Source organism: Haemorhous mexicanus, chromosome 4 (genome assembly GCF_027477595.1).
Source record: "Haemorhous mexicanus isolate bHaeMex1 chromosome 4, bHaeMex1.pri, whole genome shotgun sequence".
Taxonomy (NCBI): domain Eukaryota; kingdom Metazoa; phylum Chordata; class Aves; order Passeriformes; family Fringillidae; genus Haemorhous; species Haemorhous mexicanus.
This window is the reverse complement of record NC_082344.1, coordinates 65,952,904-65,978,494: the sequence shown is the minus strand read 5'-3', so window position 1 is coordinate 65,978,494 and position 25,591 is coordinate 65,952,904. Positions and strand designations below refer to the sequence as shown.

Here is a 25,591-nt window from a genome sequence, read left to right as displayed (position 1 = left end):
GTCTGAGCAGAACCATAGCAACTGCCTCACAATTTTTCAGCTCTGACACAAGCTCTTTGCAAGCCTGATGAAATGAAGGCTTTCAATTTTTCTCTAACCAACAAGAGGCTGTTTACAGTCTTTGATCTCCTGACGTCCTCACAGTGTATTGCCCTGCAAAGCTGTTCATCTGGAGTGGCTTCAGAGAAAATGGGTTTGTCATGGTATTTATCGGGACAGAATGACATACTCCAGTTCAATGCCTGGTCCATCGCCTAACAATCATCCCACTTTCCCCAGTCCACCCACCCTACAAGCAAAGAAAGAACAGGGAAACTCCTTTAGACTACACCTAGAGTAGCAGATATATTGAACAAGAGTCACATGAAGTTAGAACTTCACTGGTAGGTGCATGATGTTCAAGATCACAACAGGATACTTCTATTAGTGTGTCACTTGTATTTTGCAGTTAAGTCCTGTGTTCGTATATCCTTTTCACTGTTTCATATGGTTCAAGGGTCTGGCCAGCTGAAAAAATGTATTTCCAGTAGCTCCCATTAGATGCAAAACCCAAGTTCCAAATCTCCAATATTGCAATGCTTGTTTTGAATTAGAAAATCCAGATGGTCAAAAATATCAGCCAAAAGAAACCACAATCATCACCTCTTCCTCACATTCATGGTACAGTGTTACTAAGACACTTCTGCAAAAAATATCAGGCAAAAAATATCAGGCAAAAAATTATTTTAAGAGATTTCTCAAATCCTTGAGAAATCTGTAAATTTTAGGCAAGAGATTATCAAATGAACATAACTGCATACATTTTCCTATGTAGAAAATTAAGTGTTTATGTACAGCCTGAACAGGTTGCTTCCAGCATGAAACTGACAAATATCCTGCAGTTTCAAGTCCAGTCTTCACTAATTTGACCAACAATCTACTTCAATATATTACAAAGTTTTTAAATCCACAAACAGTGGGTTTGTCAATCACTCATTTAAGAGTTATGGATTGAAAAATTATTTCCTGCTGGATTCTAGGACCATTTTCTTTTCAGCTTGGGGCTGGGCTTTTCAACTGAACTACCTTTGCTCCTCTCTCTTGGAATTGATCCCTCTTTGAGGAAGCAGAGATCCCTCACATTTCAGAGCAACAGACTGACACAAGTACATTCCAGGTTTAGAAATATCCCTATACTTTTCAACTCTCAAGACAAGAAATTCCATCACCTCTTTTTTTTGCTTGAACCACCATTTCTTCGTACTGCTGCCTGTGTTTCTGAGCTTCTTCTGCTGGTTTTGCAGGAAGGTTCCTAAAAAAAGAAATATTTACAGTTGGCATGACTGTCTAAATAAAATTCTAGACCCTTCTAAATGAAAAGCACACTCTGCTTCCTGTCAAAATATCCAGTCAAAGAGCAGAACAAGAGATCCTTGGAAAGAATCTTTTCTTTTGCCAGAGTCAGCAGAAGGGAAGAACACTGACCAGCTATGACTACGTTTATACACAAAATACGCTGAGTAATTTCCTTACGTTTGGTAATTTCAGCATTTTTATTATTAAACCAACTGAACCTACAGGCTGATCTTCATAAAGAGAATACACTGGAATATACAAAGCTGGCTGGTTTTGATTTGAGCTGGTAAGATACAGGACTGTATTCTTTCTTACTGTTCACCTTGTTTAACTTTCTTCATCCACACGTAACGACTCCCTAACCTAGCCTTTTCCTCTCTGCTCTCTGAAACCCCATTTCTATTTAAAGACTCATTCCCCTCTCTTCTAGAGCAACAAGTAGCACTGGAGTCATCCTCAATATTCTCCACTTATTAATACAAACAAAACATTTTGATTTGTGATTAAGGCTCTGCCATACAAATGCATGGGTTCATATGTCAGAACACACAACCTTTCAGCTAATCATATTAGTAATGAACATAACCATACGCATCTCTTAGAATTACAGGATCAGCAAAACATCAAAACAGGAAATGACTAACTATTTTGTTCTTCTGTATTGTAGAACACTGTATTTTATTCCTAGAACAGTTTATATCCTTGGTTAATAGAAAAGCTATGCAAAAATTCACTTTCATGTTCCTGTAAGGTGTCACACATCAGGCAGCTGACAGCCCCCAACACCATTAACAGTTAGCATGCATTACTATTTATGTAATCACAGTGCCTGTAATGTACACGTAAGTATGTCATACAGGCCCATGAGTATTTTTCCAGATCAAGGTTGTTAGTAGAAAAACAAAAGTAAATTTTCACTTTGGTGAAATGTTGGTTTGTTAACCAGAGAGACCAATCTACTCTTTATCCAGCTTCACCTTGGTAAATTGATCTGCATCCTTTTTTTAAATCCAAGAGTTTAGAAATTATTTAAGTTAGGGGAAGTCTGAAAAGGAAAACCAGATAAAAGAAATCAAGTATCGCTAACTTAAATTCGACCACAGAAATTATTGGTTCTATGTCTTAACATTGCCAAGAAACATGTGAGATGGGGTTTAGTATCTATCAAAATTCAACTAGTGCTTTTTCCAGTTGAAGCTAGAGGCACTGTGGAATATTTATTGATTTTTTTACTGAGAAGTTTTACCTAAGCCCTACAAATGAGTGTGAAATCAAGAGCGGGTATTTTGAAAAAAAATAATCTCACTCTACTGTTCTGTCTGAAGTCTTAAAAAGGAAACTACTCAAAGACTAATAGGTAAACATAAAAAAAAGTACACAAAGTGCAGGTAAACAATTAAAAAAAGATTCCATAGTAAGAGTCGGATAACAGCACTGCAGTCCAGAGCAGTTTTCCCATTAGATGAAAGAAGTGATGCTTCAATTGTCTTCAATTTTAAAAATACCTTTCTTCTACAAGTTCCTCACTCTATCAACAGTGGGAAAGAAAGCAAAATCTGAACATGCCCTCTAATGTAACACTAACTTCATAACACTGTACTACTCAGATAATCCCACAAAAAAAGAGATTTTTAACAGACGAGTTTTAAATACAACAGATAACCTAGTACACTTTGTTTCCAGTTGGAGATAATAAAGCCTGCTATAACAAATAATCACTCTTGCATTTTTCTACATCTCCCAATGTCTTGCCACACAGTCCATCAGCCAAGCCAGAAAGTTCATTAAGTAAACATACAATTGGACTACTTTGATGGGAGCATTTTTCATACAGGTTTGTTGATGAAAATCTATGTTTTGCCAGTTCTTCACACCAATGCACAGCTATACTAAAAATGCAGATGTCATGCCCATAAAGCCAGCTCACATTCATAATCATAAACTGACTAAGCATGACTGAATTTGTGTAATTCAGGAGAAAAACACGGTAAAGCAACTGTCAGTAAATCGCTTTGGAGTCACTCTGCATATGCAAAAATCTCCTTGCAGTAAAAGGTATGAAACAACTCATCAAGTGCTTGACAACCCTTAAAATGTGATGCTGAACTCCCTGCAGAGCAATCACTATACTGTTTCATTATTTATGGAGGTGTGGCCTTTCTCTGTGTAAACAAGACATTGTATTCTAGCTTCTCAATTTCTGTAGCATATATCAGCTTTGTTGTTATGCTTAGGTTATCTCATGGAAAATAAAAATCCCTTAATCATGTTAAGGAGGTAGAATTACTCGAAACTAAAGCTCTGCTGTTCTAATTAACTCCCTTCACAAAAAGCCATTGCTTTCATTATAAAATAAAGTTCTTTCTGTTTGAATAATTTTTCTCATAATCACCCCAATTTCATATTCACTAGTCTGAAAAAAAAAAATCTACTTTAGATTTTAAATTATCTGTCAAGGTTAGAGTAAGCAAATACACTGAGTTAGAAAATACTTGCTAGGCTTTAAAGAGACCCTCACTGTGGCACTTCGAAAACTTACGCTGGTCGGTCCTCTAAAATAAGTGCTGTAGTGGAGAGTGGCTCAAAATCAAGATTCTTCCTCACATTCTGTTTAGGAGAGAGTGGTCTCTGAGCTCGTCCAGTTTTTTCTTCATATTCCTAGAGAAGAAAAAGACAAGGAAACTTACATGAGTAGAAAGCACCAAGATGGTGTACTTGAGAATTTAAAAAGGAATCTACAAAAGTTTTCAAAACAATGCTTTCACATCTCAGCCCTACCACAGTCCCTTTGAAGCTTTTCAACTAGAGCAACCTCAACACTGAAAACACCGACAGAATTTATGTTCAGGAGTGAATCTTGATGGTTTTATCCATTCCTTCTGTTTGTAAACGCATCTTAAGTTCCTCTGGCTGACAGCCAGCTTTTACAAAGTATTACTAAGAAGGAGTTTACAAACAGCAGGCATTTTCTGAGGTACAAAAAAAAGACCTATTTAATTTTTTTTTTATTTACACAGTTTTCAAATAAAGTAAAAAATTACCACAAGCTCCATGTCTTAACATCTCATTGTAAGATTTCTCCTACACAAGCTGTTTTCATATCCAACAGCTCAACAATGGGGAGAGAAAAAAAGGTTAAAATCAGTGTTAGACAGAAAGACCACACTTTGTACAATGTCTTGGACAATCCCAAATCACAGAAGAGTATACCTGTGTCTGTAATCAGACACTGACACACTGGAGCAAGCCTAGCAAGAGACATTGAGATGTCAGGGTGTGGAGCAAGTGCCGTATGAAGAGAGGCCAAGAGAACCAGGCTTGCTCAGCCTCCAGAGGAAAAAGCTTTGTAGGGAGAGGAGGCAAGCACTGGGACAAGCTGCCTGAGATGTGACAGAACTCCTGACCTTGAAAGCATTCAAAGCTCAGGTGGATGAGCCCTGAGAACCTGGTTTAAGTAAACTCTGTCTTGAGAGGAGAGTTCACCCCTCGGGGTCCTTCTACCCTTAATTACTGCATCACCCTGACCTACAGGAAAGGACTTGGCATTTGGGTAGCACTTTAGCTTTACTTTTCCTACAAAAACTGGTTTAAAAGAAAGTATACTAAACCCCTGACCTAATGGGATAAAACAACCTTTACACAACTTCCACATACTTCAGTGCTTGAAGTATTACAGCAAATACTAAATATGCAAAGTATCAGGATACACAAACAACAAACACAGTCAAACAGTCCTATGGAAAAATCACATCCACATTATATGTAGTTAGTTCTACATTCAACTTTATAATGATTCTTGCCACTTCCAAAACTCAAAGGCTTTAATGCACAGCTTTTTTATACCATTTCTATTAAAATAAAATTGAAAAACACAAACGTACACTATCAATGAGCACTATGAAGAGTGCTCCAGCCATAGACATTTTCCTGCTAGCACAAAGAGTTCCTCAGATAGTTTGCCTTCTTTCTCTCAACCTAACCTCTCCATTTCATCAAAACTTCCTTGGGCAATAGATACGGCATTTCCAACCAACGAGGTTCATTCAGCAACTAAAATGGGATCCATCCCTTCCAGAAAGGCTGTCTCCAATCACACCTTAAAAAAGGGGATGGATAAAAACAAGACATGATGCAATGAATATGGACCAACACAGCCTTGGTCTTCCACTCTGTGTCATACAGTTCAATCCTAGTTCAAACTACTTCCATGGGACTCATGGGCACCAGGTCTGCACAGCCCTCAGGACACAGAAAATCCCTATTTTTCCTTGTCTGTTAACTGGGCACTGCCTCAACAATCAATCCTATGATGACTACATTGCTGTAATGGGAAACATGGTCATGAATTTGGAATGTCTGGCTCATTAATACCAGCGAATACTGCTGTGCATGACATCAGTTGGAAAACAAGGAAAAGAACCAAGGAAAATGCATTTAAACTACGCACTAGTACTTAGCTTTGTCAAGTAAAGGGACATTGCTCATGCTGACAAAGCCATTCGCCAAAAAAAACCTCCAGAAAGAAAATAAGCAAAATAATACTATAAAAAAGATACTGAGATAGAGAGCATACTCAGAAAGCACAGGCTTACACTGGTCACTTGCACCAGCAAACAACTGAGAGTGACCAGTGTGTAAGTGCACCATCATAATGGGCTTCAGCTGCACCAGCTGCAGAGTAAATCCACTGTGCTGATAGGAATGAAGCAAATGGCTTTTCTTTCTCCCAGTTTCTATTAAGAGAGTGATTTTTTTAATGAGCCCTTTTTCACAAATTAACATAGTCAAATATTAACCTCTCTCACTCTCTAAAGCATCTCAGAATCTGACATTAAAACATATGCACTCAATGTTTATTACAGCAGAAGTTCCAGAAAAGCTGCTTAATTTTGACTTATGAAAATTATATTCAGGGTCTTCTTTCGCTGAAAGCCAACTGGAGAGCAAAATTGCTTTTGGAAAGTGAGAAAATAATGTCCACACTGGACTACAACTGGAATTTTATTCTGAACACCCAAATTGATTTGGAAATCCCTTTCAGCTAAGCACAAAGTTCTCCAGATCAGCACTATGCATCTCCTTACAAGAATTTCTTGGTTAAGAAAATGTTTTATTTCTAAATATGGATGGCTAGTTACAGCATCAGCACATCAGTACAATTACGCAAACCTCTCAGAAGAGCCAAAGCCCACCCTGCATTTCAGCAACTATTCACTGGTGTTCTACTCAGCACTACCCTACAGTAAAAAAGCCAGAACAGCACAAAAATGGGAGTGGCACATTTGATCAGATTACAAGTATGATTCCTTTGTACCAATTTCATCCTTTTCAGTGGTAGCCAAAAAAGACTAAAAATGTCCTCTTGTGATATTATCTATAAGACTGCTTTTTATTAAGGGAAAATTTAAAACAACCCAACAAAACAAAACCTCCTACCCCAGTTCCCCCCCCAAAAAACCCACAAAAACCTAACACCCCAAAATTCACAGAAAAGGAAAGCTCATGAAAATTATCTTTTAATCCAGTGAGAAGAAAATGCAGTTTCAGAGCACAATGTATGATACAGCAACGAAGCACACTGAAGCCTCCACAAACTCATATTAAGAGTATCTGCTGACTGAGCAAGTACAAGTATTTGCACATACAGGCATATTGCAATAGGCTGAGCTACACAATAGCTCATTTTAAGCTTTTTCTTTTAAACCAGACTCAAATCTCTCACAGGTACAAATAATTCAGGATCTGTTTAAATGTTATGCTGCAATTAGGGATTACTACCTGATATGGTTGCAAGTTAATTTTAGGATCAACTCAGGATGAGCTGACCGTTTACGATTTAAAATACAGCCTTATCACTAGGATCATTCAGGCTTTCTTCCAGGTTTCACCTTTAGCTGCTCACAAGAGCTGAAGGGTTTGAAGATGTTCTATTAAAAGCGTGCTGTAGATTAAAGCACCGATTTAAATAATCCAAACTAAACAAAGAAAACCCACAGAAACACGCCTCCTGAAACCCAAGTTTAATTCTGGGTGGAACCTGCCAGCTTTGCAGTTAAGATGCAAGAAGCTCTGACTGTGGTGATCCTCTGCGATTCTTCAAAAATGACAAGCCAACCTACAAAGGGATCCTCAACAATCTCAGCCGAGAGACACAAATAACCCTCTAGAACCCAGAGCAAGCGCCGAAAGACCGACTGCTCTACCCGGGAGAACGCTGTGGGACTTCCCACACGCCCCAAGCCTCCCCAAGCACCAGCAGCACGGCAGAACTGAACCTACAATAACACAAACTGCTCTATCAAGGTCATCTTGTTTTGGCCCTGCTTGTTTAAAGGCAGCCACTTTCCGACGGAGCCGAACATGAAATATTCATGCTGGGTGCCGGAGCGGCAGACGCCAGGCTGCGGGACTCTGGCTCCACGGGCGGCAGCAGTGCAGGGCAGGAGGGACGGCTGGGGTTCCAGCCGGGCTCCAGCCGACAGCCCCCACGCTCCGACACCCCGAACACCCGGCAGAGCTGCGTTGCCGCCTTCCACCCCGGCGGAGCCCCGCCTCGCACAAAGAGAATCCCCTTCCCGGTTAGCTGGTTCTCCCCCGGACTCGGTGCGGCGACTGAGAAGCGGACGAGGCCGGGTTCACCCGCAAGCGTTCAAGTCCGCGCCCGCCCATCCCGCCTGCCCCGACCCCCGCGCCCCGCAGCTGCCCCGCTCCGCTCACCATGAACGCTGCGGTCCCTCACGGGCGGCGGCGCCGGAGCCCCATTGCCCGCCCCGCACCGCGGGCCTGGCTCCCGCCGCCCGGGCCCGCACGGCCTCGCGGGCCGCCCGCCCGCCCCGCCCGGGCCGCCTCCCGCGGGTGGGTCCGGCCGGGCCGCCCCGCCCCGCCAGCCGCGCTAATCACCCGCGGAGCCGCCGCACACCATCGCTTCTCTCCGCGCCTCGCCCAGCGCTGCCTGGGCACGCACGGCACCGCCTGGCACACGCTTCCCGCCTCCCGGGCCGCCCCGGCAGCCCTGCCCTGCCCGGTGCAGATCCGGGTCCATGACGGACAACCCAAGCCTCGCACAAACGCGTCTGCATTAGCCGCAGTCTTTGTCAGCTCAGCATTACGGGTGCGTTTAGGACGCAGCGGCATTCCTCAAACAGTGACATCTCTCTCCACTGGTTTCCCACACTGCCGCTTCCCCTCCCCGCGTCCTTGGCTCCAAGCCAGGCGTTTGCTTGTACCGAGTCCCGCTCTGCCTTGGTGAGACAGCCTCGGTACCTGTCCGAAGTGCAAGAGCACCAACCCCTAAATCACTGCCGAAGGAACAGCAGAAGCGTTGCGCTGCAATACTTCCCTACAGCACAAACATCTTTTCAGTACTACTCATGCTCTGTCCACCTCTGACAGCTGTAAGAGATAGATATATAGCTCTTCTACAGTTCGGACAACTTCCACATTACCTCTTACTAAATATTTTGCCTCAATCCAGATAGAATATCAACCTTAATTTTAATCTGTCCAAAGGCTCTGTCATTTAACTCCGTAGAGACACCCAAGTTGCTGCGGCTTCATCTTTGGTAGACTTGCATTTTAAAATATTATCTATTGACCTGCAAGTTTTGCCATTTTCTCAGCTCTGCACTAAGGATTTCATATTCTTAAGTATCACTGGCTGTGGTTTGCAACTGCCAGGGTGAATTGCTCATGATCTTTTATCAAAGTCTGACCCTCAATCCCAAAATGATGAGCAAGGACTGATCTGAAAACAAGCAGTCACCTAATTATTCTGCTTTCAAAGGGTGGCTTTCCAGAAGCTAAATTATTTTCTAATAACTGCTAGGTGTTATATCAGCTATTGTTTTCAACCTGTGACTTCATATCTATTTCACAGATTCGGTGATACAATGCCAAATACAGAACAACTCACTGCTTAAAAGTATCTCAGCATTCCCACCAATGCCAATTAGTTGCAGGCACCTGCCATCCAAACATCTCATGTCAAAGCAAAAGTCAGCACAGCTCATAAAAACACTACAGGCTCCAGTGCTAATGCTTTATCTCATGAACTATCTGAAACTAAGTTATCACACATATCAAAAAAACATTCATGTAAAGTTATAGCTATTAACCCAGGCAAAAAGCTCCTGAGGAAGAACACCCTTGGATGGGCAGTGGTACTCCTGCAGTAGATGTCTGTGCTTTCACACTCAGAATTATATTGCAGCTCTTCTGCAAAGCAGACTGGGATTGAGGGATGCCTGGCGACACAGGGTAAAAAGTGAAGTATGCCCTGTAACCACAGCTGGCTACATGTTAGAGTTGGTAGCCGTCACTATGTTTAGGTTGCTGTGTTTACAACAGTACCTGAGACTACTTAAACAGGTTATGTACAAGATTTAATTACATTTTATTTTTTCCACTGGCCTCACCCAGCATATGAAGTAAGAACTGGGCCAGAACTGCACAAGCAAAAAAACCCCCATTTTTTCCATGTTTTAAGTCTTACCACTACCTCAACAGTGCTTCAATGTTCTCTTCCATTGTTTCATGACTGCCAAATACATCTCCATCTGAAATCTCTTATATTTTCTAAATGGAATAGTATGCCAGACAAATTCCAGCTGGTACACACTGCTGCACTTCAGCAGCACTTCACTGCTCCCCATCCCCCTTCTGGCTCCTCACACTATTTCTGTGCCACCATTATACAGCCATGTGACTGGCAATATGCTGGACTGGGGAAATGACACCACCAAAACCACACCTTTTGTTCTGTTCCATTCGTTTGGTTACTCTGCAATGCCTGCTGTGGGGCAATGTAAACGTGAAAGAAAAAGGAAAGGAAAAGGAATATGCAGCAGGACTACCAGATAATGAAATTTGTAATGATCTTTGGGTTGGGAAACTAAGCTCTGAATCTTCATATGGCACCAGGCCACAAACTAATAATTTTAATAAAGACCCTTATATATACAATAATCAAAGAGAATTTAAGGAGACTGAAACTTCAGGCGAAGATCAGTTTATGAGACTATCCTTCAAAACTTAACAGAGAATACAATACTTCTGAGTTCAGATATTATACTGTCAAACAATTTCTTAGGGATCTTTATATATAACTTTAAAACTAGTACAGAAGTATTCTGTATCAGTAATTTATTAGTTACTGATCTAACAACTTGAGAAATCAGAATTGCACTCTCAACCTGTACACTTTAGTGATCTGCCAAGCTCTATGAATAATTACTGGTTCACAACCCATCTGTCCTACTTGCTTTACACAGCTCTCTGTATGTGAATACATTTATGTTTAATCCTCTTACAATAAAGGATATGAGCAGAAGACGGCAATGACATGACAGAACTTGACAGTAATAACATATGAATGAAGTTTTATCTTCCACCAGGACATCTTTCTCATCTTTAGTACCACAGTATTCTCCTGTTCCATACTTTACAAATTAGGAAGGCATAAGCAATGTAGAAGATAAGATACTATGGCCAGGCTGTGAGGAAAACCTCACCTTATTTTTAGGCATAATTTCAAGTGCTCTGAAATTTTCCTCTTTTCCCCTGGGAAGCAGCTACTTTTCCTTTCAGATTACAGGGAATACACACCTAGGCTGGCAACTGATGTGATCCCACATAATCACACTAAAGTTAAATGAATAAAATAAGCCATACATGTTACAGAAAGTTACGAGTAAAGCAAAAGAGTGAGAAGCCACATACTCTATATTGCAGTCCTGTGCTCCAGCCACTGGACTACTTTAACAGTTTTTCCATACACATATTTTTATAACATCGTATTTTGAGCAAGATTTAGATTAAGGAACATTTAAAACCTAAGCACAGACAAGGCCAGGTAAGCTCATCCCAGAAAGAATTACAGCTTGCTGTTTTGAAGTCTGTTGCCTCTAATCATTCAACCTGCTATGTATCAGGTGGTTCTCACCCTCAGGGTTCACATTTCGTTTGTGCTATATGTAAATAATTTAAGTGGGTTTTGGTTATATAGAGTGACATGCTTCATTAAAAAAAAAAAAAAAAAAAAAACCAAAAGGAAGGAAAATATTTGAAGTACTCAGAGACAAAGCATACCATGAACCATTTTGCTTAAGAACAGCTTTTTACTGTCAAAAGTGGGATCTTCAATCAGACTGTGCAGTGTAATGTTACGAGTGACTCCAACATGAGTCACAGTAACAACAAAAAACAACACCCTCCTGCTTAGAACCCTGCAAATGACACCATTTAATCTGCACATACAAAAGTGTGCACACAGTACTGACACTATCTGGTACACTGCAGTGTTAATGAAATGGAAACATCTGCAAGAAAGGCCTCCAGCAGGACAAGCATCTGGGAAATGTCTGAGCAAGAAAACACAAGCTAAATGGTTGTTTTATTTTACTGCTATTTTCTTGTGAGCATCTGCCAGAATAAAACACTATAAACACCTGCTTTCAACATATCCCATTAACATTACTTCCAGGGACTGGAATTCCACTGGATATGGACTTCATGTGAAAACATAACTTTACTAAATCTGTATGCCTACTCACTGATCTCTCCACCTTTATTATCTGTGTAGTCTCAGCATCATACCCTTCCAAATAACCTCTCAGCAACTTCTTCTGACATTTCACTCTAGTGCTGATATTGCAGAGGAAAACCAGCCTTTCCTATCTAGTCTCAACACTTCTTTACTGTGGATGAAGATCATGTCAGAACTGTCTCTCTCATTCTGAAAGACACTCAAATAAAAGGATTCTCCACGCCACATCAACCTGATGCTAACACCACTCTGGAATGGCCAAAAATCCAGATTAACTCCAGGATATAGAGGAAAGGAGTTACAGGAATACCACATTTCATCTTGCAAGTTCTCAAATCAGTTGCAAATACCCATACTTGTAATCTTCAACACAGTGCAGAAGTCCCCCAGGAATGCCACCTACTTTGCAATGCACAACAGCTTGAATTTTATGCTGTTCAGAGACCCTCCACAGCACACAGTCACTGTTTTCTTTGCAAACAGCTGTCTTTGTAGGTAAGTATGTGCACACTTGTATCTAGCTCCATGACTCCAGCACGTACACCATACTAGTGTAGGGAAAGGTACTTCACTTGATACTTTTAACTGTATTCTACTTCTCCCCTGTTTTTAAATCTCTCTGCTAGTCTCCCTTCTGCTTCCTCATCAAGACTTGGGTATCTTTAAGGGTCTCAGACCTCTTCAAGTTTAATGCTTGTCTGCCCTTGGAAATTATAGAAAAATAATAAAAATAAGTCTACTACATTAAAACCTCACAGTGGTTTTCTCCACCCATGTTTGCTTCTCTGATCCCTGAAATTACCTTTGAAGCCATTACTGATGCCAATTTCTTACATGCTTAATAAAAGCTTATTTTGTACTCATACTGAGTGTGCACCATGTTTTCTCCCATCACTTGGCCAGATCCTTGTGTACTCTTTATTTTACAAAAAACCCCACCTATGTAAAAATGTAAATATTCCTGAATACAATCATCTTCCCAACTTAAAGTTCAGTCTTGACAAAAAGAAATTGTAGGTTTTTAGAGGTACACACAAATATAATATATGAAGGAGGGCAACATACCTTCGTCGTGTGGCTTAAAGTGATGACTATTTTCAGGGTTTAATATTCATGAAGCTGTTTCCACTGAACTTTGTCATGCTCAAGTGATAAGTTCTCAATAGAGCACAAGAAAATTATGTGAAAATTCTGATAGGCATGAAAATTTGTAATAAAATCAAGGTAAAAAATAGGATCAAGAATCTTCAGAGAGAGAATGAGAATGAGAACATAAAATTGGCTAGTCTTCCTTCAGAAAGACACTTCAGGAAAAAGCACCAGTCTGGCTTTTCAAAATCCTTACATCCATATCTTCAGGTACTGCGTGTTCAGGGTTTCCAGTAACACACAGTACCTCCATTCATTTTGCAGAGCTAAAGAAAATCAGCTTCATTTGTTGCTGCTAGTGAGCGTGGTAAGAGTTACCCTTGCAAAATCTGTATCTATCCCCATTCTTTAATTATAGATGAAGTTTGAGATGTATAAACTGGAAGACAGACAAAGAAAACCTTTGGGTCAAGTTTCTCGGGAGCTTGCTTCTGCCTAACACACAATTAGCACAATGACGTCTAGCAAAGCTTTCTCAATTTTACATGTCAGCAATGGGAATGTTCCAATCTCCAGTTAGAAGAGGCAGTTCCAACACAATATTAAGGGGCTACACACCTGCTTTCAAAAATGTATTGCCAGCTCTGCTTCACAGCAATGCTTTGCCAAGCGTTTGTGCAATGCAACAGCCAAAGGCACATGGGGTTATTTCCAGGCTTGCTCTCTACAGACATCTATTTTCATTCAGAAACCCATGAGGGGAGGGGAGCAATCTGAAAGACTCCTGTGTATTGCCAGTGGAAGGTTACTACATGGAAAAAAATTTACTGCCTACACAAAGAAGTAAGCATTTAAGTATCTTTCTATTACCACTGGAAGGCACACAAATACCAGCTGCATGATGGACTCTTACTTAACACAAATGAGAACAAACTTCCACTGATGTATCAGCTGTCCTGAATAGTTATAATCTCTGGCATTGAAATTTTGGGCTGAGAAAGAATTATGTATTTGATACTCAAAAGTTGATTCAGGAATTTGTGGCTTCCTGCATTTAAAAATAATCTTGTGCTATCAGCATTCATATTCCAGTTAATGCTAATTATCAACCTGGGCTACAAAGTAACTGTCCCTATTGAGAAAAGAGAACAACTTCAAAGTTCCTGCCCTTCCCCCAAAACATGCCACCAGCATTGAAACAGACCCTGCAGCAGAGACCAGCAGCTGACACTGTAACTGCAGTACCAACTAACCAAGCTTATCCTTCTATTTAGTATCTTCGTGAAAGCAGATACTTATCTTCCAACACTGCCTGCTACACCTCTTTAGGATCCCTCCATCTTCCAGGGCTTTTGACCCCCACAATTTACAAGGCATTCTAGAGAGTGAGAAAGCTAAAATAAAAGCTTTAAATCTGGAAAAGGAGAAAAAACCCCTCTCACTTCCTTTCAAAAACACTTTGTAGCTTGTCATAGCTATTTAAACCAATACTCAAACCTTACTGTTTTCTATTAGTCTAATGCTTGTAACATAATTTGTACTTTCACATGTTGTTAACATATGGAAAGAAGTTCCAACAGCATCTAAAGCAGCACTTTGTCAGCTACACTCTGCTAGATTATGATACCTGATTGAGTCATAACAAATGCTTTTATTATTAAATACTGAGGAACAATCATCCTGACATAGCTTTTATTTACTGCGAATGGAGGCTACTACTCTTGCTTTTTCTGTTTAAATATGATAGTATTTTTGTTTTAGGCAGGTGATTTTCAAGACAGGACGAGGGCAACACACTCTTTGTAGATTAATACAGCCTACTGGAATTGCTGAACGAGCTATTTAATACTGTTCTTGCTGGAGAAAGAGAAAATACTTTTTAGGACATCACTGACATAATAGGTGTCTTTTTTTTTTTTTACTTATTTATAATTACCTTCACAAAAGTTAGATGCCCTTTACATATGATTACAATAAAATAAATTGGATCAGAAGGAAAGACACAAAAGAGCTGTGCATTAAGGCAACTTCCAAGTTTTGGGTTATAATTATTAAGTGAGGAGGTTAGTTACATCTTTATTTCCAGAGAATATAACAATAATAGGCATAGGTTAGACTAACCTTCTAACTATACCTTTTTACACTGCACTTGCTTCCTGTTAAAAAAAAAAAAGGAACTCTGCCACTCAGATCTAAATTCTGCCTTTCTGAAGGCTGACAAATAGAAATGAACCCAACAGTGGAGAACATGGGAAGTGACTCATTTTCACCCTTGGACTTCTCATGCAGAACACAAAATAGGGACTGCACATTTTCTAGCTTCAAAGTGGCAGTGAAGTCTATATGCAAACACCCTATTGGCAGCCACAGCCATCAGCCACAATGACTTACCCAGGCTACCCAGAGTCAAACTCTGTACCAACAGAAGACAGCGCTCTATCCAGAGCTGTAGCTCTGGCTCCTGCCACAACCAGCAGCCAGCTTGAACCAACCACTTCCCCTCCAAAAGCCCTGAAGGGGCAATGGGAATGCAGCAAAGCACAGCTCAGGCAAGTGCTCAGAAAAGCTCTGTATTTTTAGCACTGCTGGCCATCAGCAGAGGCTGCAGATGTGAATGTGGAACAGGAGGCAGCAGCTCCCCACGCTGCACAGCTTCCCCAGGACAGGAGGCAGCAGCTCCCCACGCTGCACAGCTTCCACCTAGAACAGGAGGCAGCAGCTCCCCATGCTGCACAGCTCCCACTGGGACAGGAGGCAGCAGCTCCCCACGCTGCACAGCTCCCACTGGGACAGGAGGCAGCAGCTCCCCATGCTGCACAGCTCCCACTGGGACAGGAGGCAGCAGCTCCCCACACTGCACAGCTCCCACCCGGGACAGGAGGCAGCAGCTCCCCACGCTGCACAGCTCCCACCCGGGACAGGAGGCAGCAGCTCCCCACGCTGCACAGCTCCCACCGGGACAGAAGGCAGCAGCTCCCCACGCTGCACAGCTTCCACCAGGACAGGAGGCAGCAGCTCCCCACGCTGCACAGCTCCCACCGGGACAGGAGGCAGCAGCTCCCCACGCTGCACAGCTCCCACCGGGACAGGAGGCAGCAGCTCCCCACGCTGCACAGCTCCCACCAGCGCCGCTCGTGCACACGGAGCTGCACGAGAACCTCCACACATCAGCACTCTGGGGACTCTGCTCTGCTCTGTGCTTTTTTTAACCTGGAGAAAACACTCTGCTTGTAACAGGAGAGTTTATCACTGTCTGCTTAAAGCATGGGTTGTAGTAAATTCTTTCCATATGTCTTGCTGGGTGCTGTTTCTGTGGAACTCTTTTCCATCTAACAGATCCAAGCCAGAAAACAGACTTTGATAAAATCACCTTACTTCATCAAACAGGATTATAGCTTAAATCAAGTGATATTTGAATTATAATTAACCCAATTCAACTTACAAAGTTTTTCCTGCAGTAACATTATAAGCTTTACTGTTCATCCCATAACAAAGCATCACCTGTGAGCCAAGCAATTATTTTCCTATTTCAAGAGCTCATTTTCACTTTATTATATGCTTCAGAGTGAGCCTCTTCAGTACAACTGATTTTAATTGACTGGAATGTTGACCCCCCCCCACATATAGCCATATCCTAATTATTACAGAAAAACATTTGGGAAAATGACAATCCCCAACTTAAAAATCACAGTTATTTTTAATTATTAAGGAACTGCGATTAAAACATGTCATTAAAACATTCCATTCTAACATGGAATATCAGCAAATGAGATCATAAAACATTCAGAACTGAATTTTTGAGTAAAGATGGTAATTGAAAGGCCTCAAGTGTTATATGTGCTGAATTTTACCAATATTGAAACTTAAAAAAATAAAGATATTCCATTGAGCTCTTATAGGAATTCATATAGTGAAAGCTAAATTGTACAACCCTCAGAGGGTCAAAGCACACTTAGAAGGGAAAAAAAACCCAAAGTTTGCTGATTAAAAATTGATTTTGCTATTAGAGAAAATTAAAATAAATTCCCCGACTTATACTATATTAAAAAAAAAAAAAAGGCAATTGAATTTCACTGGGGATAAAAGCTGGACCATGTCTCTAGGATATGCCAAAATCTGGCTTTCCTCTATATGACTTATTTTTTTTAATACACAAAATCTTGACTGGCTGCATGCAAACAAGTTCTGTGAAGACAGATCACATGAGAGAGACAACCAAATAATATGCTGGTTTTCTCTTCTTGAATTTTTAAAGGAATTTCTTTTGAAGAGCATTCACTAACAAAACTGGGGGGAGAAAAGTTGTTGCAAATAAATAGTATTTACATATACTTCTGTGCCTGCCAAGCTTGAAAAGAGTTTCTGAAAGAAACAGTGGCTGCAAAGCTTAGTTCAGTTCTACAGTCTACTGGGAGAGAAGAGAACTTAACTTCAGTGGTTATTCTTGGTGAAGTTCTGTCATCTGACTGACTTAGTGCATTTTCAAACACCAATTGCAAAAGCAACTGGCATAACCAGTTCTGCTCAAGCAGAATTCCTGAAGAGAACTGATATAAAAAATTAATCATGCAAGCCTCCATTGCAAATGCACTTTCAGCTTCTCCAAGATTACTCATCCTGACAGCTTCTAAGTTTTAAAACATTTAACTGGATAAAAACTATACAAAAGCTCTCAGTGACCCAGTAAAGCAACCCAGTCTGAGCATATACCAGTATTGCTTCTCTATCAGAAGAATAATACATATATTTTCAGCATTAAAAACAGGACAAGCAACATCTCAGCAGGAGTGATTTTAATTCCTATATTGTTAAATTACAGTATGATGCTATGTTGTATATACCACGGTTGAACAAGACAGTGCTGTCAGAAGAGTTTTTACAGGGCTTGAGAAAAGGCTCATGCACTCACAAAGCCTGTCTGACCATTGTTTTGGTGAGGGGTCACCTAAATCAGGCTGTGTTTTTAGATGCTGCTGAGACTCAATTAGTGACTTACAGCACTACTCATGACTCAAAGTCCACATGTCAAAAATAACTTCAAAAAAAGCACCAAATCATTTAGGAAGGATTAGTTATTGTTACCCAAGAGGCACTGGAGACAATTGTTTTAGGCTGCAATTTTGCCAGAAACGTACTAATGATTGGATTCCATACCACACTAATAGTGACTGTTTTGTAGCAATTTTAATACAATCATTCAAAGCTGTAATGTAAGATAGCTTGGATGTAAAAGAAAAATATTCACACTATCAGCAACAATCACAAAATGCCAGTAAATTATTTACCCTTATTAAAGAACATGCACTACAATAAAATATACTGCTAAACGTCAGGGTACTGCACTTATTAAGCCTCTTCAATTTTGTCATCAAAAATCTTTGGTGGACACTTCAGAACCACAAATTGCATCAAGACAAGCTGAAGATAAAGTCTGAATGGTTGAGTATAGTGACAAGTTCAAAAAGCCACCTCAATGTCATCTTAACAGCCTAACTACAGCTAAGAACAGTCACATGACATGTGGATTTCCAGAATATTTTACCCTGAATTAAGCAGCACAATCCTTCAAATCAGCATTTGCATTTCACACACAGTAGCTGGTTTTAAACTTTTACTACATGGTCTCTTTCCATGCAAACATTACTATTCCCACAGTCGTTTGAACAAGGAAGTGACAATTGAAATACAGAAAAAGTTCCAAACATAAAAAGGCAACATGCAATCCAAAAATCCCAGATCAAGTCAGATCAAAAGAGGCTGTTTTCCTGTCACTGAAAGAGCAGCTCATGAGCTACTGACCACACAGCTGGATTTCACAAGATTTCCCCATTGGAAAGACAAACCATTTGATTCACTAGCCAAGAGCTTGGGTTCATCTGTAGTAGAACCAGTTCTCTAAAATGTTGCTTTCAACAATGCTGGAAAAAAGTGAGTTTCACTTAGGTTTTTTATTCTCTTATGACACACTAAGGGAGGCTCTTCACGCCTCACGTACTCAGGGTAATGACCAAGTGGAACACATTCTTCTGAACAGCACTACTGTAACAGAAGTAAAATTTCAACGAAGAGCCTTTTCTGGTACTGAAATTGTGTGCAACTCCAACAAACTGGCTGCACAGTCGTATACACAGATATAAAATTAACTGGCTTCTTCATTTACCACTAATCCTAACACAGAATTAAACAAATACCTTTTGTATTTTCCTTGGGTCTTTCTGTAAGTTTTCTCCAAGAGGTACTTTCCCAAACAACTTCCATCGCACATCATTTTGTTTTTCAAATCTTGCACTCTGCTTTCTGGTAAACAAATTCCTAAAAAAAAATAAAAGTTTTATTAAGAATAAGGGCTGATTAATTATAATAAGAAGGATGAACATTTGCTAACCTTATGTATCCTAATGATATATTCCAACTTCTCTTGTGGTTTGCTGATAGACACTGCTTCCCAGCTTCAAAAGGTACATCATGCAGTATTATCACCATACCAGGCAATGGACTTTGTTAAATTATAACTTTTAGTAGATAAAAAAAGTTAATTTTCCAACTGTCTAAAAGTGGACACCTTTCTTTAGCATTCCTGGAGATCATTCAGCCTCACTCTTTTAAAAAACAACTAAGACACTAAACCTCTTGTTGCACAAACATTCTTTACCCACCTGTTACAACACATTACTACCAAAAACCACAAAAACCTTGGAGACCCCTTTACTGTATTTCATCTGCTTTCACAAAAGATTATTTTTCTAAATAAGCTTAAAAGCAGCTATCAAAACACATTAATTCTGAAGTCTCTTTGAAATATCCAATATTTAGCTTAAACAGTGTAGGAACAGTTTATAAAGCTAGACATAAAGCCACTGAAAATTAGATTAGTTTCATTGATGTTGTTAGTTTTTAATCATAAAGCAATTTGCCAGACTTGCATATTCAAACCACAACTACTTTTTCCAAAACTGGAGACACAATACCGACCAATCTCCATGATTTTGACAGCAGTCAGCTCCTTCAAGAGCACATATTGTACCCCCATGGCATGCCTGCATTTTTAAAGTAACCAATTTTCTTTTGTCCTACTGTCCAGTTTATCTCGTATTCAGATATATCCAGGTTAGTAGATATATCCAGGTTAGTTCTGTTATTTACTCACCTCAAGGCAGATGTTCCTGGAAAATGACTATTGTTTTTTGCTCCCTCATGAAAAGAAAAATAAATCCACTCAGACAAAAGCCTTTTTCCTACTGCAATCAGCAGGCAGCTCCAGCACCTTCAAATCACAGATGGTTCCATTCTGACATTACTGCTTTTCCTTACAGTGACCACCTTAATGCCCTGTGTGTTGGTCCATCAAGTACACATTGTTTCTTAACATAAAAAGTGTGATTGTCTGGGAAACTATTTTGAGTTTCACATTCTAGAAGAGCTGAATACATGTCGGCAACAGAAACAATCTAGGCACTAAAAAGTTGTTTTTCCTGGTCACTTTGTATCAGTTGCCATAAAAAATACCACAGCTATACCAACAGAGATAACCTTGCTGGAATACAAGAGATATGTTTCATATATGAAAAACAATTAAGGTTGTAACATCAAAGCGTGCTGAAATATATTATAAGGTTAATAGTATGCACTGCCATCCTTAAATATGCATATATTTATACAAATTATCACATGCTTCTGTATCACAAGGGTACAGTTACCTTGAAATTCAAACCAAGAACAGATTATCATATTAAAAGATAAGGACAAAGTGTTTATGTACATGAACCATGCAAGTCAATTACAACCGATGCCAAAGCTAAGCAGTAACTGTAGTTCTCCAAACCCTTTCAGCTATGCAGAGATTGTAAGGTCACTAAAGCCCAAGATGATGCACCAAGCAAGTTCTAAAATGTATCTATGAATAAAAAGGAAAGCATGGCAAAAATAACATAATAAAATCTACTGCATGCAAATAGGATACACAATACAAGACAGACTGGCAGTTCTTGCAAAAGGTTTTTTTTCAGGTAGTTACTACTGCAGAAGCAAGCAAAATCCAGACTCCAAACCATCTTTAGAGAAAACAAGAACTTCTAGCATCAGGGCCCTGTAAGGAGGCACATCCCTGTGAGAGCTCTGCGCACATTCAAATCCTTTTGCAAGTAAAAGGCTTTCATCACACTTCATTAGCACTGCAATAACACAAAAATTAAAGGCAATTTTCTCTCTATCTCTATCCACATTAGAGGTTCCTAGCACAAGCGTGTATATACAAGCAACAATTCCATCAGTCTCCTCTGAGAGGTTTTAACAACAGCAGTAGGTCTTTATCCTCAGAGCAAAGTAAAGATGAATTGGAATGATAAATTGTAACAGCTCTCTGCTGCAAGTGCCTGCATAAAATGAACCAAATCTGAAAAGCCAATCTCACACACTTCCTCTCAACTCAATTCCACAATCCTAACTATCTACTTTCCCTTTAGTGTCACTCTCATGCCGAGGTCAGGACAGGAACAGGTGAGAGGCAGGATCGCAGAAAGGCAAAGAAGGCTTTATTCAAAAGAACCTCGCGGTTTTTATAGAGTGGTACGATACATTCTATTCCATTGGCTAACTAACAGAAACATCTTTCTCATGCACTGTCCTTGAGAAGAACAGAAAAATAAAGTACAAAAACACCACCTGCAAATTGTTTACAGTCAACAAGTTATCACATCCTTCCAGCTCCCTAAAACTTCTCACAAGCTGCTACGAGAAACGCTTGCTGTTTCTGTCTCTCTGTCCTATAGCATCCACACTTTAGCAGCAGCATCATAATAAATAACCTGTTCTACAGCTTATCTAGAAGATGGCACAACACTTGTTCAGCTCACTCTTCTCTATCTCTACATTCTAGGGCACCAGGCATTTCTTCCTCCCTTAGTACTATGTCATGGATTTCCAGTTCACTTTTAATTTAAAATATATATAAATTGAACTGAAAGCAGCAGGCATGGTCAATATACAAATTTCATTCTGTACTGTCCTTCTCCTCCACCCTGTGTCTGGGCCTAAATCCCAGTGTTTGGTTGGTGTCCACACTCTTTACAAACTCCAGAAAGTCTCAAAATCCCCCAAAGGCTTAACGTTATCAGCAGCCACAAATCAGCAAAGCAGATGTAGAAGAGCAAACTACAATGCAGTCTTGCTTTGACTGAGGACACACAGCATTAAACCCTGATCTGCCCCAGACTGAAACACAGCAAAGATAATATATGCCAGGATGGCATGGAAGGAGCAGAAGAGAATCCACCTAATTTGCACCTATTCTGAGAAAACTTAAGGGGAAAAAAAACCAAAAGCCCCAAAAAACTCCAAACCAACAAAAAAAACCAAAAAAACAAAAAAAAAAAAAAAAAAAAAACCACACACAAACAAAAACATCAAAACCCAAACAAACAAACAAAAAACAAACAAAAACCAAACAAATAAAAACCCAAACCAAACAACAACAACAAAAAAAAAAAACACCAAACCCTAAAAACAAACCGACTAAAAAGGAATTATGGAATGTTCTCTGGTTCAATTTCTACACAGCTTTGCAATAAATCAGGACAAGACCACAGGGTCCTGATAAAGCCACTACTTGAGATTCCTGAACTGAAAGTAAACCCTTAAAATATGCAACCGCCTTAGGAGGAAGTTTCTGCCATATATATGTCAGAGCAAATAACTCATAGCAAAACCTTTCATTTTTCTGCTGCTACAGCACCAAAAGGAATTATTTTTCTCCTACTTTCACACAACTCCCACGGATTTTCAAGAAAAGCATTAAGCCATTTAACTTCTGAGCAAATTCACTTAGAAAAATTCCACACTAAAGGTAACTTAAGAAGAGCTTACTAATAGAAAACGTATGTTAACAAGAAGCAAAACTTCTTTATTTGAAAAAACAAAGCCCTAAACAAACAGATCTTTACTCTAAAGATGAGCCCAGAAAATCTAAGGTAAAAAATGTTAAAGCTTCATTACAAGTGTTTTAAGATAACAAAAATAAATTTGAGATCCTGATTGTAAAAAAGGGCTGACATGACTTGAAAGAAAAGATTACATGCTCATCATTAGTTCAGTTTCACTGTCCTCTTCAAAACTATCAGAACACATCATTATGATTTATAATGGGGATATTAACAAGAACATCTGACATGATGCATGATGTCTGCAGTCTCATTAGTGTGGAGTCATTACAGTGTCATGGATTACATCTGCATTTCCCGTTGTAGGTGCCCACTATTTTACACTAAGTATCTGTAGCTGCTTATTTTAGAAAAGCCATGCACAGAATTTAAATTGAGATCAAATTTCAGTTAGAAAACTGCTTTTTCACAGTCCCCTACTAACAGTATTTGGCACCAAACAGCTGTTTAACCATGTTATTTTAATTGAGCTGTTGAGAGGGATTACCTACCTGAAGAGAATTTAATTCTAACTCCAGAGTTATTTTTTACATGCAAAGAACATCCTGTGGTACAGGACAGAGATGGAACAATCTTTTGCTTGAGCACACAGATATTGCATCACCACTCTATACTGATCTGCCCAGCTGCCTTTTCTGTGGGGAAAAAGAGGAAGTTAACACCAAGAGGCAAGTTTAGCAGCGTCAGGAAAACCTTATTTTTGAATAAAACTTAAGAAACAATTCCATTTTGGTTCTCTAAGCACTGCTAAAATAAACTTACAAAATAGCTGCTAATACATGCACTGCACATGTGTATATTGCTACTCTTTATGTAGTCTTGTATGCTATCATAATCAGGTTGAAGCCTCAAATTTTAAAAATGTGGTTCTAAAGATATTAGAACCACAACAATAACAAGTAATCAAGTCAAACCTATCCATACTGCATCCGTTGGAACATTTTTAAGCTTTTGCTTTAAAAAAAAATCCAGCATCACCACTGAAGAAAGTTTATCTAGTTCTGTCCAATTTTCTTTCCAAAAAGACAGGAGGTCTGCAACACAACTGCCAGCAATTACTGCTCTGGGAGGAGTTGAGAGCAGCAGCTCCACAAGCACTCAGCTATTCATTTTTTCCACATTTTCAGCTGTGCTTTGTTCCATGCAAGGTCAGTCACTTCTGTGAAGTCACCTCTTAACAGGTTACTTCCTTCTACCACATCCCCCCGTTCAGTACTCAAACCTATCCACTAAAGCAGCAGAGACAGTGCTGCCATGGCTTCTGCTGCCAATTTACTCCAAGTCTTGAAGCCAGCTGCAAAGCTCCTTCCTGAAAAGTCTCGAAGTCTTCTCAAGCCAGGTAGGCCCAACATTGAGCCCATTCAGATATCTCAGAAGTTTGGTACCACCAGAGTCAAGGAACTGTTTCTCTGGCACATGGCACTGAAACAACAGGAAAAAAGGATGGGCTCCCAGGAACTGTCAGAGGGTGAAGCTGAGTCAGGCAGGCACACACTCCCCCCTCTGGACTTCAGGCAACACACCCTATCTTTTTACCAAAATGCTCAAGATAACCAGTTTACTGAAACAAAAGGGTAGAAGAGCTTAGGATTTATGAGTTTTTGCAACTAGAGCATTTGGATTATTCAGAAAATCTGAATTTCAACTTTACTAATGTGACTATTTTGCCAGGGCTTCTTAGATGAAATTCTGCAGTACCTGAACTACTGGCATGCAGCACAGAATCACAACTGCAAGCAAAAGTGAGATGGCATGTGCTGCTCTCTGATAGACTTACACTGACCTAGCATAGAGATTACATTTCCAAGTAAATGGGTTCCTTACTCTTAAGAAGATGGTTGGTGTAAAGAAACATGTACGAAAATTGTCTAGAAAGTGATCCAGCTCATGCAAACTGATGCAATTTCTTATCTGCATTTAGCCAACACTGATTTGCAAATACAAGTAAATTTTTGTTACATGTTTTAAAAATACACACATCACCTCCAGCTCTCAAGATGCATGCTCCAAATCTTAATTGTCTTTCAATTAAAGTTATTTTCAGAAGACAAAACAAGTGGATCAGTCATGCAAATTAACTACTGGAAGAACTTACCAGTCTCACGAGCACAACAGATGCAAAATAAGGACAGTGGAGAAAGTTCAAAAGGTTCAGTTTTGTAGAACAATTTTATCTTGAAAGACAATTTTTCAAATGAGTATCAGTCTGGCATGTGTTCTTAAGAAGCAAGAAAGAAACAGAAGCAAGTCAAAGTTCATTTCAGCTGCTTCTGAAGGAAGACCCTGAAACTCCCCTGATAACTCTGAACTGCACAAGGAGAGAGCGCCAAGGTCATGAACCCTTCAGCCAAGCCGAGGCTAAGGTCCATGTATATTTAGATAAGTCAGCAGGTTTGAATCATAAGAACGAGGTAAACCCACACTGAGCACACAGGCAATGTAAGACATGGCTCCACAGCTGTTACTCCACAAGGCATCCAGAAAACTACACTGAAACAAGACATTCTTAATAACATACAGCACCTATTAAACAAAAAATACATTAAGATAAATTTTATTAAATATTTGCTGCATTGTCAGCAAAAATGTCCAGCCATCTTATCTGATGTGGTATTAATTTAAATAACACAATCTAGGAAACATTCCCAACAACAACATTATTTTCTTCTCAACTGCCAATGACTCTTTC

At 39.8% G+C, this 25,591-nt stretch overlaps 1 protein-coding gene across 2 annotated transcripts in view; it reads right to left on the bottom strand.

Annotated features, from left to right (window-relative positions):
- TBC1D14 (TBC1 domain family member 14) overlaps positions 1-25,591 on the bottom strand; it is a 64,512-nt gene that overhangs the window by 23,322 nt on the left and 15,599 nt on the right. The window contains exons 3-5 of one of the 2 annotated variants that reach the window (XM_059845220.1): positions 19,159-19,279; positions 3,875-3,993; positions 1,209-1,291 (exon numbers count right to left, since the gene is read on the bottom strand). In XM_059845220.1, coding sequence (XP_059701203.1) covers positions 1,209-1,291; positions 3,875-3,993; positions 19,159-19,279 — 323 coding nt within the window. Of the gene's footprint in view, positions 1-1,208; positions 1,292-3,874; positions 3,994-8,052; positions 8,169-19,158; positions 19,280-25,591 lie in introns of those variants that run through there. The other variant, XM_059845221.1, reaches the window with a different exon arrangement.